The 18,913-nt window shown below is 43.0% G+C and overlaps 1 protein-coding gene across 1 annotated transcript in view; it reads right to left on the reverse strand.

Moving 5' to 3' along the window:
* Positions 1-271: 271 nt before the first annotated feature.
* The window catches only part of MICAL-like (protein), an 83,033-nt gene continuing 64,391 nt past the window's right edge, over positions 272-18,913 (reverse strand). Inside the window, exons 7-10 of the mRNA XM_080265382.1 lie at positions 17,917-18,057; positions 15,482-15,830; positions 13,920-14,158; positions 272-528 (exon numbers count right to left, since the gene is read on the reverse strand). Of these exons, the coding sequence (XP_080121508.1) occupies positions 302-528; positions 13,920-14,158; positions 15,482-15,830; positions 17,917-18,057 (956 nt within the window). The 3' untranslated portion in view covers positions 272-301. The remainder of the gene's footprint in view (positions 529-13,919; positions 14,159-15,481; positions 15,831-17,916; positions 18,058-18,913) is intronic.

An 18,913-nucleotide genomic window follows, 5' to 3' on the forward strand; every position in this document is an offset into this window, starting at 1 on the left:
CAGCCTAATGACCACCCAACGACCTATACCCCTCACTAACGACCTCTGTAACAACCATCATTTCAAAACAACTGCCTCTTCTTCTTCCCTGTCTCAGCCTCTTCATACACTCCTCTCTAACGACCTCTGTGACAACCATCATTTCAAAACAACCGCCTCTTCTTCTTCTTCCCTGTCTCAGTCTCTTCGTACACTTCTAACGACCTCTGTAACAACCATCAATTCAAAACAACCGCCTCTTCTTCTTCTTCCCTGTCTCAGTCTTCGTACACTTCTAACGACCTCTGTAACAACCATCATCTTAAAACAACCACTTCTTCTTCTTCTTCTTCCCTGCCTCGGCCCCTTCGCTCTCGTCCACATCCTTATCTGCATCTCCCTTCGTCCCTTTCTTGTTCTTCTTCTCCTTGTCCTTCTTTTTCTTCTTCCGGGGCAGTTTGAGGGTCTTCTTCTTCTTCCCGGAGGAGGAGGCCGAGGATTCCGCTTGGCTGGCACATCCATTGAATTCCACCCCATCGATGTGTTTCTCTGCGAATGAAAATAGTTGATAGAAAGCAATGCACAAAAATAAAAATAAAAATCATCATCACTATTATCGCTGTGTTTCTGTGCAAATTAAAGTAGTTAATATATAGTAAAAGTGAAAAAAATAAACAAATCATCATCATCAGTGAGAGACTGATGAGGAGAGTGTATGTGAGTAAGGTGGAGGGGGGAAGAGGGAGGGGGAGGCCAAGGATGAGATTGAGAGGTATATGAGAGAGGGGGGTGTGAGTTGGGAGCAGGGCAGTGAAATGGCGGGGGACAGGGCAATGTGGAGGCGGTTTGTTTGTGGCCACCCCGTACGGGATTGAGGTGTCTGGCAATAGATAGATAGATAGATACAGATTACCATCTATGTGTTTCTCTGCGAATAAAAACAGTTGATATAAAGTAAAAATGAAAAAATAAAATAAATAAATAAATCATCACCATCATTATCATCTGTGTTTCTCTGCGAATGAAAATAGCTGAGACAAAGTACAAAAAAATAATACAGTAATAATAATAATAATCATCATCATCACTACCCCCTGTGTGTTTCTCTGTGGATTAAAATTGATGTTAATGTACAAAGTCTATCTATTTATCTACCTATAGCCAGACGCCATAATCCCATAAAGGGTGGCCGCTTGTCTCTGAGTAGGTGGTTTTCCAAGAAGGGGCACTGACCCTCCGTAACCCACTTACAGGGCGACGTGTAGGTGATTTATTTGTGGCTACCCCTTATGGGATTAAGGCATATGGCAATAGATAGATAAATATTTTTCGCTGTTCAGATACCATCATGAAAAAGGGAGGGAGGGAGAGAGAGAGAGAGAGAGAGAGAGAGAGAGAGAGAGAGAGAGAGAGAGAGGAAATTGTGATAACATGGCTCTCACCCGCTCATCACACACACACACAAAACGCACATTACTGGTTAGGATGCATAGGACGAGAATACTAAATTTTTTAACATGCAGTCTGTCTCTCTCCCAACTGATTTTATTTTCTTTTTTTCTTTTTCTTTCTTTAACATGTCACAGTCTGTCTCTCTCACAACTGATTTCTTTCTTTCTTTTTCTTTCTTTAACATGTCGCAGTCTGTCTCTCTCACAACTGATTTCTTTCTTTCTTTTTCTTTCTTTAACATGTCACAGTCTGTCTCTCTCACAACTAATTTTATTTTATTTTTTTCTTTTTCTTTCTTTCTTTAACATGTCACAGTCTGTCTCACAACTGATTTTATTTTCTTTTTCTTTCTTTCTTTCTTTAACATGTCACAGTCTGTCTCTCTCACAACTGATTTTATTTTATTTTATTTTTTTTCTCTCTCTTTTATGAGGAACTTCACATTGTCGAATCTATTAACTCAAAGCCCCATATAAAAGCCCTCCAGATCCCACTTCCTTGCCTACATACTTTGGCCAATAGCAAGGCATTATATTAAGGCCCTATCTATCCATCTATCTATTGTATCTATCCATCCATCCACCTATCAATCAATCAATCTACCTATCTATCCATCCACCTATCAATCAATCAATCTACCTATCTATCCATCCATCCATCTATCTATATATCTAACCATCCATGACTTTAGAAACGGACTCCCGTGGGAGTTGTTGTATGCTGATGATTTGGTGTTGATTGCAGAGAATGAAAGGGAGGCGGAGGAAAGGTTTAGGAAGTGGAGAGATGGTATGGGGCAAAAGGGTTTAAGGGTAAATGCAGATAAAACAAAAGTGATGATATCTAGGGTTGGTGGCGGTACTGTCAAAGACGAGGGAGAGTGGCCATGTGCAGTTTGCCACAAGGGCGTGGGAAGTAATTCCATCTTGTGCGGTGTGTGTGATAAATGGGTGCATAAGAGATGTAGTGGTATCAGAGGTAGACTGCGAGATAATGCTGATTTTATGTGTACGGCGTGCCGGGGTGAGCAGGTGGAGATCGTCAGACGTGAAAGAATTGAACTTGCTGGTGAATCTCTTGAGTGTGTGGAAGAGTTTTGTTATTTAGGAGACATGTTGTGTGCTGGAGGTGGGGCTGGAGCTAGCTCTGTGGCTAGGGTGAGAAGTGGTTGGAAGAAGTTCAGGGAGCTCTTGCCTCTCCTGACATTGAGGGGGCTCTCCCTACGTGCTAAGGGGTCTTTGTATGCAGCATGTGTTAGGAGTGTAATGCTGTATGGCAGTGAGACCTGGGCAGTGAAGGAGGAAGACATTCGCCGGCTCAGACGTACAGAAATGACAATGATTAGGTGGATGTGCAGTGCGTCCCTGCGTCCAAGGCCTGGAGGGGCTGGGTTTACAATGGAAGAGTTGAGAGGTAGGATGGGACTGGAGTGTATTGGTGTTGTGATGAGGAGAGGTAGATTGAGGTGGTTTGGACATGTGGAGAGGATGGGGGATGATAGTTGGGTGAGGAAGGTGAGAAGTGTTAATATTGGGGGTGGGGTTATGAGGGGTAGACCGAGAAAGACATGGGACGAGGTCATTAAGTGTGACCTTAGGGTTAAGGGACTGAACAGGGAGGCTGCAATGGATCGTGCAGCATGGAGAGCCGCCATTAGGTGACCAAGGCCGACACATGCAAGCATGTTGGAGCCTTTAAAAACGAACGAAAACGAACGCTCCATCTATTTATGTATCCATCTATCTACCCATCTAGCACTATGCTTTTGTACTTATCTATCTATCTCTATCTATCCATCCATCTATCTACCCATTTAGCACTATGTTTTTGTACTTATCTAACTATCTATCTATCTATCCATCTACCCACCCATCTAGCACTATGTTTTTGTACTTATCTATCTATCTCTTTATCTATCTAGAATTATACTTTTGTATTTGTTAACATGGTAGTACACAGAATGGCTACATCACAACAGTATACGAGCCACACCTGTAGAGAGAGAAATTCATTACAGTAAATACAGAAATCGAAAAATGGAAGTGAAGCTTGGACGTTGTTGGAAGGACACAAGTCAAGAGTGAGAGCAGTGGAAATGAGTTATTTAAGAGGAGCCTGTGGAGTCACGTGGAGAGACAGGCTGACGAATGAGGATATAAAGGAGCGTTGTGGTGTGGATGTGGATGTGATAGGATGCGTTATGAGGAACACACTGAGGTGGTTTGGCCATGTGGAGAGGATGGAGGGTGAAAGACTGACGAAGAGCGTGTATGTAAGTGAGGTGGGGGAGGGAGAGGGAGGGAGGGGCCAAGGATGAGATGGAGGGATGGGGTGGAGAGGTATATGAGAGAGGGGGGTGTGAGTTGGGAGCAGGGCAGTGAAATGGTGGGTGACAGGGCGACGTGGAGGCGATTTGTTTGTGGCCACCCCAAATGGGATTGAGGCATCTGGCAATAGATAGATAGATAGATAGAAACACAGAAATAAATAAAATAATCACAGATGGCTATGTCTGTGAGGCTGAGTCAAGATTCTGAAGGCTTGAATATTGTGTGTGTGTGTGTGTGTGTGTGTGTGTGTGTGTGTGTGTGTCATTCCAGTAGCATGCTGTTTAATAGTGTGTGGCATGTGTTAGGAGTGTAATGCTGTATGGTAGTGAGACCTGGGCAGTAAAGGAGGAGGATATTCGCAGGCTCAAACGTACAGAAATGGCAATGATTAGGTGGATGTGCAGTGCGTCCCCGAGCGTGAGGCCTGGGGGAGGCTAGGTTTACGATGGAAGAGTTAAGAGGTAGGATGGGACTGGAGTGTACTGGTGTTGTGATGAGGAGAGGTAGATTGAGATAGTTTGGGAGGAAGGATGGAACAGGAGTGTATTGGTGTTGTGATGAGGAGAGGTAGATTGAGATGGTTTGGGAGGAAGGATGGTACTGGAGTGTACTGGTGTTGTGATGAGGAGAGGTAGATTGAGATGGTTTGGGAGGAAGGATGGTACTGGGGTGTATTGGTGTTGTGATGAGGAGAGGTAGATTGAGATGGTTTGGGAGGAACGATGGGACTAGAGTGTATTGGTGTTGTGATGAGGAGGGGTAGATTGAGATGGTTTGGGAGGAAGGATGGGACTAGAGTGTATTGGTGCTGTGATGAGGAGGGGTAGATTGAGATGGTTTGGGAGGAAGGATGGGACTGGAGTGTACTGGTGTTGTGATGAGGAGGGGTAGATTGAGATGGTTTGGGCAAGTGGAGAGGATGGGGGATGACAAATGGGTGCAGAAAGTGAGAAGTGTGAACGTTGGAGGTAATGTTACGAGAGGCAGACCGAAAAAGACCTGGGATGAGGACATACAAGTGTGACCTCAAGATTAAGGGACTGAATAGGGAGGCTGACCAAAACTGCCACCTCTCTCTTGAATGCTCAGCTGTAAAAGTAGATTAGCACTAGAACATGATGCTAGTAATGAAGAAGTGCTGTAGCATGGACATAGAGCTGTAGTGCTGTCTTATTCTGCAATGGAGCTATGTGAAATGAGCTGCAAACATATGAAATTCCGGACCAGGTTCGGCAAAAAGGAGTATAGCAATATCAGTACCAAAAGCACTAAAAACGTCAGCACTCCTTATAGCACACCAAGAAGCACTGGAAATGTCAGCACTCCTTACACAGCACACCAAGAAGCACTCAAAATGTCAGCACTCCTTACACAGCACACCAAGAAGCACTCAAAATGTCAGCACTCCTTATAGCACACCAAGAAGCACTCAAAATGTCAGCACTCCTTATAGCACACCAAGAAGCACTCAAAATGTCAGCACTCCTTATAGCATACCAAGAAGCACTCAAAATGTCAGCACTCCTTATAGCACACCAAGAAGCACTCAGAATGTCAGCACTCCTTACACAGCATACTAAGAAGCACTCAAAATGTCAGCACTCCTTATAGCACACCAAGAAGCACTCAAAATGTCAGCACTCCTTACACAGCATACTAAGAAGCACTCAAAATGTCAGCACTCCTTATAGCACACCAAGAAGCACTCAAACTGTCAGCACTCCTTACACAGCACACTAAGAAGCACTCAAAATGTCAGCACTCTTTACATCAGCACACCAAGAAGCACTCAAAATGTCAGCACTCCTTACACAGCACACCAAGAAGCACTCAAAATGTCAGCACTCCTTATAGCACACCAAGAAGCACTGGAAATGTCAGCACTCCTTCAGCTCACCATGAAGCACTCAAAATGTCAGCACTCCTTACAATAGCACACCAAGAAGCACTGGAAATGTCAGCACTCCTTACAATAGCACACTAAGAAGCACTCGTAATGTCAGCACTCCTTACATTAGCACACTAAGAAGCACTCAAAATGTCAGCACTCCTTCAGCATACCATGAAGCACTCAAAATGTCAGCACCCCTTACATTAGCACACTAAGAAGCACTCGTAATGTCAGCACTCCTTTAGCACACCAAATCGTCCTTCACACATTCTGCCTTAACACCACCTTGTATGCTACTTATAAAAACTGTGTGACTTGGAAATATTGACTCAGAAAGGAATGATGCAAAAACTTTCATATCAACACAAAGACAACTTTGATGGTGTGGGCAAAAATATATAGATAAATAAATACTGTTAATAAGTGAAAATAATAATAATAATAATAATAATAATAATAATAATAATAATAATAAGTAATAATAATAATGATAATAATAATGATGATAATAAGAATAATAACAATAATAACAACACACAAGCAAGTTGGAGCCTTCAAAAATGAAAATAATAATAATAATAATAATAATAATAACAATAATAAAAATCAAAATACAAAAATAAACCAAGCCCCTAATATCTGAAGCAAGTCCCTGATATCTGAAGCAAGCCCCTGACACCTGAAGCAAGCCCCTGACACCTGAAGCAAGTCCCTGATATCTGAAGCAAGCCCCTGACATCTGAAGCAAGCCCCTGACATCTGAAGCAAGCCCCTGACATCTGAAGCAAGCCCCTGACATCTGAAGCAAGCCCCTGACACCTGAAGCAAGCCCCTGATATCTGAAGCAAGCCCCTGATATCTGAGGCAAGCCCCTGATATCTGAAGCAAGCCCCTGATATCTGAAGCAAGCCCCTGATATCTGAAGCATGCCCCTGATATCTGAGGCAAGCCCCTGACATCTGAAGCAAGCCCCTGATATCTGAAGCAAAGCCCTTAATATTGATGCAAGCCCCTGTTATCTGAAGCAAGCCCCTGACACCTGAAGCAAGCCCCTGATATCTGAAGCAAAGCCCTAATATTGATGCCGAGAATCAATATTATATCTATCTATCTTTCTATCTATTGCCAGATGCCTTAATCCCATAAAGGGTGGCCACAAACAAATCGCCTCCACGTCGCTCTGTCCCCCGCCATTTCACTGCCCTCCCCCCAGCTCACTATAATGCAGTAAATTCTCAGCTGTTATATAAAGCAATATTACTGATAACATTAAGAGTGAATTCTGAGGCAGACCATTTTTACCAATAATATCATCAGTAATTGCAGCTCCATAATGGCAATGAATCGTATCTATATTAATCTATCTATCTATCTATAGCCAGATGCCTCAGTCCCATAAGGGGTGGCCACAAACAAATTGCCTCCATGTCACCCTGTCCCCTGCCATTTCACTGCCCTACCCCCAGTTCACACCCCCTTCTCTCATATACTAAAACAGCATTTATTACCCAAAATCTACCCTAAAATATCTATCTATCTATCTATTGCCAGCCGCCTTAATCCCATACGGGGTGACCACAAACAAACTGCCTCCACGTCACCCTGTCACCCGCCATTTCACTGCCCTGCTCCCAATTCACAGCCCCCTCTCTATTCTAAATTTACTCCCACATTTCCAAAGAACACTGCATTGGTTAGCCTGCATCCCACTCTGCAAAAGGAAACTGTACACTTTTTACACTAACTTGGCCTAAAACTACCATCTCTCCATCTTGAATGCTTGGTTGTAACAGCATATTAAAATCAGAAGATGCTAGTCATGAAGAAGTGCTGTAGAAAGGACACAGAGCTATAGTACTGTCTTAGTCTGCCAATGAACTATGTGATATTAGTTGCAACATGGTGAAAATCTGGGCCAAGTTAAGGCAAAAGGACTATAGCAATAACAAGGTCAGACATGTTTCATCTCTGCCTCGTGCCTCAGAAATCACTGTAAAATACTGAAGGCAGCTGTAGTAACCACATCACCAACCCATACATGTTCCCTATGTGTCAACAAGTGGGTTGGCGAAGGGTTAGTGCCCCTCCCAGTAAAACAACTAACTCAAACAGCCACCCTTACAGGATTATGGCATCTGGCTGTAGGTAGGTAGGTAGCCTTCCCTTTAGTGGTTTAACCCTTGGAATCCAATGTTTGTATTTTTAAACTGTACGTATATTTTTTCTCCTGATACCAAAGACTTTACACAACTCAGGAGGGCCCTCTGTATGTGAAGGGGTTTATAAGGGCTACATATAACTTTCTTCCTTCACCTTTATCATACTTTTTCTGTGACTACCCTCCTCTCCTCCTATTTCTCTCAACTTTCCTGTCACACTTTATTACATTTCTTTCCTTTTGAGGTGGCTTTACATTGAGTGACAAGCCTAATGGTTTCCTGTAAGCCAGGAAACCATTTACAACACTGGGTGGTAACCATATAACCAAACCATACGTGTTCCCTACAAGTGGGTTGGTGGAGGGTTAGTGCCCCTCCCCAAGAAACTAACTCAAAAGACAAATGGCCACCCCTAATAGGATTATGGCATCTGGCTACAGACAGACAGACAGAATGATAACTCCTCCAGATTGAAAATTCTCTCATAAGCCAAATATATTATCTGAAGGTCGCTAGAATTAAAAAGAAAAAAGAAAAAAAACAAGGGGGGGGGGGGCACAGTATTCAAGAGGCTGTTTTAAAATATGGTTATAGAATGGGAAGAAAATTTGAAAATCTTTATGACCCATTCCTGTTGTAGCTCACATCTGTTTCTGCTGGAATATCTAGACATGGGAAAATTCTGCATTCCCCCTCATTCTTTTTTTCCCCTTTCCTGCATAACAAAACTATTTATTTTTATTTATTTATCTTTATGGCTCATTCCTGTTGTACTTCATACTGGTTTCTGCAGGATTATCTAGACATGGAAAATTCTACATTCCCCCCTTTACTTTTTCCTGGCTGAGGATGAGATGGAGGGATGGGGTGGAGAGGTATATGAGAGAGGGGGGTGTGAGTTGGGAGCAGGGCAGTGAAATGGCGAGGGACAGGGCGACAGGGAGGCGATTTGTTTGTGGCCACCCCGTACGGGAGTAAGGCGTTTGGCAATAGATAGATAGAGGCTTTTTCCTTCCTGCAAAACGAAACAACTTTTTTTTTTTCATTTATTTTTATGACCAATTCCTGTTGTACCTCGTATTTGTTTCTGCAGGATTATCTAGACATGGAAAATTCTACATCTCCCCTTTACCTTTTCCCTTCCTGCAAAACTAAATACCCATTTTTTTTTCATAATGGAGTGGAGAGGTATATGAGAGAGAAGGGGGTGTGAGTTGGGGGGAGGGCAGTGAAATGGCATGGGATGAGACAGAAATGGAAAAATCTGCATTCCTCCCACTTATTTTTCCCCTCCTGCAACTCTAATTAACCTTTTTTTCATAATGGGGTGGAGAGGTATATGAGAGAGAGGGGGTGTGAGCTGGAGGGAGGGCGGCGAAAGGGTGGGGGACAGGGCGACATGGAGGCGATTTATTTGTGGCCACCCCGTACGGGATTGAGGCATCTGGCTATAGATAGACAGATTAATACAGATAGATTAATATTCTAAGCCAGTTTGCAATAGACCCAAAATTCTGAGCCAGTTTGCAAAAGAAAGATCCAAAATTTTGAGTCAGTCTGCAAAAGATCCAAAATTCTGAGCCAGTTTGCAAAAGAAAGACCCAAAATTCTGAGCCAGTTTGCAGAAGATCCAAAATTCTGAGACAGCTTGCAAAAAAATCAAAAATTCTCTGTCCATTTCCAAAAAAAATTCAGAATTCTGAACCAGTTTGCAAAAGAAAGATAAAAAATTTTGAGTCAGTTTGCAATAGATACAAAATTCTGAGTCAGTTTGCAAAAGATCCAAAATTCTGGGCCAGTTAGCAAAAGATTCATTCACTATTAGCAACCAGGAGAGCATATATGGTGCTAGAGAGGAAAATACGTAGGCACCAATATGTATGTGAGTGAGGTGGAGGCCATGGATGAGATGGAAGGATGGAGTGGAGAGGTATATGTGAAAGGGGTGTGAGCTGGGAGCAGGGCAATGAAGCAGCAGACAGGGAGACATGGAGGCAATTTGTTTGTGGCCATCCCTTATGGGATTAAGGTGTCTGGCAACAGACAGATAGATATATAGACCAGAAAACTATGTATCTTTTTTTTTTTTTTTTAATGCAAGGAAGAAGGAACCAAAGGCCAGGAGCCCACAAACCATTCCTTCCAAGAAAAAACAAAAACACTACAAAGGAGAGCCAATTTCAGGATCCGTTCATTTCGAGATGTCTGGACACACTGCATTTGACAGACTGGAGATCATAGGAAATAGGAAATACAGACAGAGGGGGACAGTTCCTGAGTTGACCTGTTGCATAAAAGAAGGACTGGGAGTAACGGTTAACTCTTGCATTAGAGAATTGGACAGAAAAGGGATGAGAGTTTGTTGCTAGATGGGTGCTACGCACCTGTCATAGAGGTGGAGGGATGCAAGCAGACAGTTCAGAGGAGCAGTGACCATTGAAGTAGCGCTAGAAAAGAGATAGAGATGCAACAGTGCAGCGAAGAGACAGACACCTTAATCCCAGTCAAGCAATGAACAAGGCGACATGGAGGCGATTTGTTTGTGGCCACGCCTAACGGAATTATGGAGTCTGGCCAGAAAACTCACCACGTAAAAAACAAACAGTATATCTCACCAGGTAAAAAAAATATATATCTCACCAGGTAAAAAAATATATATCTCACCAGGTAAAAAAATATATATCTCACCAGGTAAAAAAATATATATCTCCTCTAACACTGTGGCCTAAAATTAAGAGACTATTTTATCTTTTATCAGCTAACCCAAGCGAATTAATTTAGTTGACTGGAATCCTGGGCAGACAAAGGGGGTAAGACCTTCAATGACCTCTCCAACATCTGTCCGACTTCAAATACAGTACGATATCTAATCCACACACACCCTATCGTTCCTATATCCATCTTGTTCATTACGCAACATTTTTTTTTTAGGCATGAGAAGAAGGAACCAAAGGCCAGGAGCCCGCAAACCGTTCCCTCCAAGAAAAAACAAAAACAACACAAGAGAGAGCCAAATTCAAGACCCGTTCATTTCTAGATGCCTGGACACACTGCGTTTGAAAGACTGGAGATCATAGGAAGTAGGAAATACAGACAGAGGGAGACAGTTCCAGAGTTGACCTGTTGCATAAATGAAGGACTGGGAGTAACGGTTAACTCTTGCAAATATGATCTAAATAAATAAATCAGATAGACAAAAGCAAAACTGAAGCAACACATCCATACAATACCACACTGAATTTTCTGGGGAACTGGAAATAATGCTAAAGACAACACACAAAAAGAATATGTAAGCCCATGATGACAGTAATACAAAAAAAGCGAACGTAACTCAAAGTAACTGAAACAGACATTACCATCCTACATGACTTTGACATGGGTCTTTCACCACTTTGGGGACACACATCAGAGGTGAGGTGAAGAGGCAGCCACCCCCTTCTCTCTCATCTGGGCTGTAGGGTTTATGAGACGGCTTGCATCACTAGTCCTGGATTCAGGGCTCGCCATATACTAAATCACTTCTAGTCATCATCATCATTCATCATCATCCGGACCTCCTCTCCCACCCTAGGGCAAGATGAGGAGTAGCAATGTCCAGACAGCCCAAATTTGCCCAATCCAATGGGCCATGCTTCCATTCACTCATCATTCAAGCCCCTGGAATCTTGGCTCTATCAGATACATCAAAAACATTCACCACGTTCTGTAGCTTCACAGAACGTATCCCACAGAGTCTCTTCACAATAACTTGATTTCTGAGTCTACTGTTTTATTTACAATATATCTATTTATCCATCTATCTACCTACCAAGATGCTTTATTCCCAGAAGGGGTGACCACAAATAAATCACCTCCATGTCATTCTGTCCCCTGCCATCGGACTGCCCTTTCTGCAACTCACACCCCCCTCACTTGTATACCTCTCCACCCCATCCTGTCTCCCCCTTTCCCTTCCCCTCCATCTCATCTTCCTCTTCCCCTCCCCACTCAAATCCCTCTCCACCCCATCCCTTCCACCATCCTGTCTCCCCCTTCCCTTCCCCTCCATCTCATCTCCCCCTTCCCCTCCCCACTCACATCCCTCTCCACCCCATCCCTCCATCTCATCCTCTCTCTCCCTTCCCCTCCCCTCTCCTCCCCACTCACATACACTTCCCTCACAGATTCCCAAACACACCAATCCACCATTCTCCCTTCGCTTCATCAATTTCCTTGCCTTCTCACACACTCATTCACCATTTCATCTACATTTTTCTTGGCCTCTCTCTCTCTCTCCCGCACACACGCAACTTTATACTGAATTGCAATAGTAAGACACACACACACACATCTTTTCACTATTTTACTGATATCCCTTCACTCTATACAATCAAAACTCACTCACACATACCCTTTTCATGACCCTACCTGTATCCATTCTCTCAAAATGACCATACCCCCTCAGCAAACTTCTTATCTTTTGATCAATGGCCTTCCTTACTCCACATCTCTCATAAATCAAAATGTTTCTTATTCTAATCCAGTAACAGAAAAAGGAAGGCTACAAAACAGGACAGCTTTGAGGAGAGTGGCCAGTGATACAGTCTGGTCTCGTTATGCAACTTCACTGTGATAAATTGCTGGAACAGTAATTCAAAAGCTAAGCCACTTTTTGGAACAATGTTAAAAACTTGGTAGCAATTTTGCAAGAACAATATTTTTGATGTTCACCTCCCGGAATCTCATGCAGATGCGATGACGCGCACAAGCTGACAGTCAACTGTCAAAGCCAACATGGCCTCCCAGTGTTTACATTCACCGTGATCATCAGCCTTTTGTTCCATTTTGTGCATGGAAGGCCACTGAAACACCACTGCCATCACCCAATAACTGTGCAAATGCTTAACAAATACAGTAGTGCAGTGTGCAATATTAAGTGAAGGGATACATTTATGTGTGTCAAATATTGCAACTTGTGACTTGGAAACTGTGTCAGCCTTACATACCCAGCTTTCCCTTGCCTGGCCTCCAGTCAGCCAACTGAAGCAAGATGGCCATCCGGTGTTTACATTCGCCGTGATCGTCTGCCTTTCGTTTCATTTTGTGCACGAAGGCCACTGAAGGACCACTGCTGTTGCCAAATAACAATGCAAGTGCTCAACAAATAGTGCAGTGTGCAATATTAAGTGACGTGATACCTTTCTGTGTGGAGTGTTCGTCCGGGCCCTCCAGCTGTTCTCCAGCCTTGGGGGGGACCCTTGGTGATGACTCGGACTGGACTAACACAAACTCCAGGTGGGTGGCAGAAGATTTTAGAGTGGGTGGCAGAGGGTTTTAGGGCATTTAGGTTTAACAGGTCTCCCCCCTTTAACCCAATGATCCTATGTTATATAAATCTCACTATGCAATAAACTATTATGTGATTGGTCTTCATTTGACACATCCCTATCACGTAATGAGACCAGACTGTATAATGAAAATGGGTTTAACATATATATGAAGCCCTGTCATGGATTAACACTGGTTTAATCTCCCTCCCTCTCTCTCTCTCTCTCTCGCTGTCTCACTCTTAAATTTTAGTACCTACAAGTTTTTCCATTAAGCCAGGCCATACAGTAACAGTCAGAAGTTACGTATATTTCCCTAACAAATGGCAAAATAAATGCAAAATATTCACTCACATTCTCTCCCTCTCCCCACCTCTCTCTGGCCCCCTTCCACCTTATATGTTTGTAATTAGGAAGTATGTTTTTATTGGGGTTTATTCAACCACACAAGATCATTAACTAGCTCACTTTCTCTCCCTCTCGCTTCTCTCTCCTTCCATCCTCCCTTTCTTTCCTCCCTCACTCCTATTTTCCCTCCTTCTGTTCCCTCCCTTACTCCCTCTCCTCCCCCTCCCTCACTCCCATCCTCCCTCTCTTTCCTCCCCCTCCCTCACTCCCATCCTCCCTCTCTTTCCTCCCCCTCCCTCACTCCCATCCTCCCTCTCTTTCCTCCCTCTCCCTCACTCCCATCCTCCCTCTCCCTCACTCCCATCCTCCCTCTCTTTCCTCCCCCTCCCTCACTCCCATCCTCCCTCTCTTTCCTCCCCCTCCCTTTTCTCTCTCTCTCTCTGCCACCGCCCACCTTGGTACTGCATCATGTGTGTTGCAATACTCTCATCCTCCTGTGCTTCTCTCAACCGATCCAGTTCCAGGCAGTTGATAATCTCGTCCCGCTGCTCCACCACGCCCACCAGCCGCTTAATCAGCCGCTCTTCCGTGGCCGCATCCTCTTCCGTGCGTTCCGTTGGGGCTTTGAGCATCAGGCAGCGGATCTGGTACTCCAACTCCACGTACTCTTCCTCCAAACGCTTCTCACGTTTCCTGAAAGACCGACGTCAGTAAGAGATGGTTTGTTGTGGTGTATCTTTTCTTACATGGCTATGCTGTAGTCAGCCACAGAGCACTCAGTAATGCTTCCATAATATTAAGAAAATATAATAATAATAATAATAATAATAATAACAATAACAATAATAATAAAGATGATAATAGTATAATAGTAATGTAGCTTTGAGTTGGGAGGGAGGTTGTCCCCATTCCCCTCCCCATCTTGGCTCAAGGCTCTACAGGCGGGGCCTATGGTTCATCCCCACCTATTATTTATTCCAACTATGGAGTAGAGAAGCTGCCAGAGACTGAGTTGTATGGAGAGCTGCCATTAGGTGACCAAAGTAGACACATGTAAGCAAGCTGAAGCCTTTACTAATGAAATGAAATTAATAATAACAGCATTAACCATTTTTATGAGATGGAGGGATGGGGTGGAGAGGTATATGAGAGAGGGGGGTGTGAGTTGGGAGCAGGGGAGTGAAATGGCGGGGGACAGGGCGACTTGGAGGCGATTTGTTTGTGGCCACCCCAAATGGGATTGAGGCGTCTGGCGATAGATAGATGTAAAAGGTCACGATAATGATGATGATGATGGTGTATTGTTATCAGGTTGGCTTCCTGACCCCAAGAGGTATTAAATAAGCATAAAGCCATACCATCATCACTCCTATGCAAGAAACTCAGCTACGAGTAAACAAAGTTCAAAATAAGACTAACACTGTTATAAATCTTATTACACAAGAAATTTTTTTTTTTTTCCCCAACGAGAGCATTCACAAACTGAGGAGTTGCCAGTGATCAATGGGTAATTTAATTAGGAACTCAGTCAACTCCTCCCGGTTTGGACAGCCACATATTTTCTAAAAACCCTTCCATGGTATTTAGTGATGACCAGCATATAAATTCTTCAATGCTGTAATCATTGGTTGTTATACCAGTTTTCTATAAAGGATTTTCTAAATAAAATACTACACAACAGTTACTAGAATGCATAAATCAACATGTGGTTCATTAGCATTCATCACATAATATTAAAAGTCTCGCTGCAGCAATTCTTGTGAAGTAATTTAATGGTTTTGGCACTTGGTTTAGCTTCCAGTCCATAGAAAATATTGGCTGTACCAACGTCAACCTCAATGTGGGGTTTTATTAAGTGGGATTAAGGCTTCAGTTAAACGAGTGAAAAATTCATTTGTACTATTTATCATTGCTATCATCTAAAACTTGTTCTTCTCATCCCCAAAACTACATGATTACATCCTCCTGCCCACTGTTGCTCTCTCTCCTTTCCTGTTTTTTTGCCTATATACTCACATATACATCAGCTCAGTCTGGCGTCGGAACAGCTCATTCTTCTCATTCACCAGCTCAAACAACTGCATAATCATATCCTCCACCTCGATGCTGCTGGGTCCGCTGAGGCTGGTGTCCGATTCCTCGCTGGTGTCCTCGGTTCTCTTGCGTATGGCTGTCTCGAGGATGACCCCTTGGCGCTCCAACTCAGTCTGCTTGATGTCAATGTCTTGGAGCTCCTGCTGGATGAGGCGCATGGGCAGCTTCTTGATGGCACGCTTCTGTGGCACCGGCCTGGGGGGTGCTGGGCCCTTCCGACGCTGCCACTCGCCACCCTCGCATTTTTTCATCAGTCCAGCACCTGAGGACACTGATAAAAATACTGATGATGATGACTTATAATAATAATGATAATGATAATAACAATAATAATAATAGTAATAATAATGATGATAACAACAACCACAATAACAATCATAATAAAATAATAATAATAATTATAATAATAATAATAATAATAATAATAATCATAATAATAAAAATAATAATAATAATAATAAAAATAATAAAAATGCAGCAATAAAGAACGATAGTCAACGCCACACTACCCTTGAAACAAGCCCACCAAGAGTACAGTACACAGAAGGGAAGATGACAACATTACTTCCCTGGATTATACAAAATGACTCAATCGGATACGCTGTGTGAAGCTGCAGAATGTGGTGTTTTTGGCGTATCCGGTAGAGCCAGGATTCCAGGGGCTTGAATGATGAGTGAATGGAAGTGTGGCCTATTTGGATTGGGCAAGTTTCTGCTGTCTGGACATTGCTACTCCTCGCCCTACCCTTGGGTGGGAAAGGAGGTCCAGATGATGATGACTGATAATCTTTGGGGGTGGACCTATGCAAGACCATGACTGTGACACTGCTTCCCTTCCTCCCTTTCTTTCATACTTTCTTCATATTCTCACCCTGCCTCCCTTCCTCCCCCCTTTCTCTCATCCTTCCTCACCATTCTCAACATCTATCTGTCTATTTATCTATCTATCTATATATTGCCATATCCTAAAGTCCCGTAAGACTGGCCACATACAAATCGCCTCCATGTCACCCTGTTCTCAGTCATTTCGCTGCCCTCCCCCTAGCTCACACACCCCTCTCTCATATACCTCTCCACTCTATCCCTCCACCTCATCCTTGGCCTCCTCCTCCCTCCACTTCATCATCATCATCATCATCCAGACCTCCTTTCCCACCCTAGGGCAGGGTGGGGAGTAGCAATCCCTGATCATGCACTTCTAACAACATTCATCCAGCCAGCTCGATCTCTTGTCAGTTCCCTAGCCTCACCGACTTCCAAACCTCTCTTCCTCACACACTCATCCACCATATCTCTCCACCTTCTCCTTGGCCTACCTCGCCTCCTCCCTCCTTCAAATTCGCTCAGATATACATTTTTCACCACTCTATTCAAAAAGTTAATAAACAAAACCTTATATACTCAATGCAATAACAACACATTTTTTCTGTCTCTGGAGAAGCATTAAGTCAGCTATTTCAAAGGTTGGCAGTTCTCTTGTATGTCATCAAATGGCACCAAACATCTACGCATATCACTACTTGGTCACTCATACAAATATTCAATGTACACTACCAAATACATACTGGTATATAGTCTCTCTCTCTCTCACTCTCTCATTAAATCACATTACACCACACCACACATTCTCTCTCTCTCCCTTACTCTCTAAGTATACTACACCCCACCTCTCTCTCTCTCTCTCTCATTAAATTAAGTTACACCACACCATACATTCTTTCTCTCTTGCTCTCAGATTAGACTACACCACCACCTCTTTCTCTCTCTCTTCTCTCTCTCTCTAAGTAGATTACAGCACACCACACATTCTTTCTCTCTCTGTCTCAGATTATATTACAGCCCCTCTCTCATTTTCTGTCTCCCTCTCAATAAACTTTGGTAATTGCTCTGTATTTATCATATTAACTTCTCTCTTCTCTCTCTCTCTCATTAGGCTTTTATTATCTTTCTTGTCACTTTTTATTACTCTTATTTCCTTTTCAGATGGCTTTACATTGAGTGACAAGCCAAATGGTTTCCTGTAAGCCAAGAAACCATTTACAACGCTGGGTGGTAACCATATAACCAAACCAAACGTGCTCCCTACGTGTCAACAAGTGGGTTGGTGGAGGGTTAGTGTCCCTCCCTGTAAAACAAATAACTCAAAGTCAAATGGCCACCCCTTATGGGATTATGGGGTCTGGCAATTGATAGATAGATAGATAGATTAGGTCAGTATTTATCATATTTTCTTCTTTTGCCCTCCCTTCTCTCTCTCTCTCTCTTATTAAGCTTTTATGATCGTCAGTATTTATCGTATTACCTTGTCCCTTCCTTCTCTTTCTCTCTCTCTATCTCCCCCCCCCCCTCTCTCTCACCGTGGGTTAGGGGCGCGTGTGTCGTTTGGGATGGAGACCGTGGGGGCTTGGGCGGCGCCGTGGAAGGATCGGAGGAGTTCAGTTTGTTGGTGTGATTCTTGAGATCCTTCTGACGTTTCCATCCCATCACCTCATCCTCACCTTGACGGAAAAAGGAAAATTACGTTAATTATCTATCTATCTACCTATCTATCTATCTACCTGTCTATTAATTTGTGTATCTATCAGTCTATCTATCTATCTACCTATCTATCTAGTTTTTAGTCATCTTAAGCTTCATCTCATCACCTCATCCTCACCTTGACGGAAAAAGGAGAATGACGTTAATTATCTATCTATCTGTGTATCTATCAGTCTATCTATCTATCTATCTAGTTTTCAGTGTTCTTTGTCTATTTATCTATCTATCTACCTATCTATTAATCTGTGTATCTATCAGTCTATCTTACCATCTATCTACCTATCTATCAATCTGCGTATCCATCTGTCCATCTATCTATCTGCGTATCCATCTGTCCATCTATCTATCTGCGTATCCATCTGTCTATCTATCTATCTATAATTCTACGTATTTTGAATCTATCTACATATCCATTAATTTGTGTACCTGTCAGTCTATCTATTAATCCATGTATCTGTCTATCTGCCTATTAATCTATCTATCTATCTATCTACTTTTTTGCCATCTCCCATCACTTCATTTTCACCTTGAGGGAAAGAGGAAAATTCATTCATTCATTCATTGCCAGACACCATGTATCCCAAGCGGGATGGCCAAGGGCTTGGAGTTAATTGTTTTACAGGGAGGGGCACTAATCCTCCACCAACCCCACTTGACACATAGGAAGAATGTTATGCCAACAGCATCTGGTGTTCCCAGGCGGTCACCCATCCAAGTACTAACCAGACCCAACGTTGCTTGCTGTTAATAATTTATCTATCTATCTATCTATTAATTTGTGTATCTACCAGTATATCTATCTATCTTCTGTATCTA

The sequence above is a fragment of the Coenobita brevimanus genome, chromosome 15 (genome assembly GCF_032717465.1).
Source record: "Coenobita brevimanus isolate Jiangsu-jjx chromosome 15, ASM3271746v2, whole genome shotgun sequence".
Classification (NCBI taxonomy): domain Eukaryota; kingdom Metazoa; phylum Arthropoda; class Malacostraca; order Decapoda; family Coenobitidae; genus Coenobita; species Coenobita brevimanus.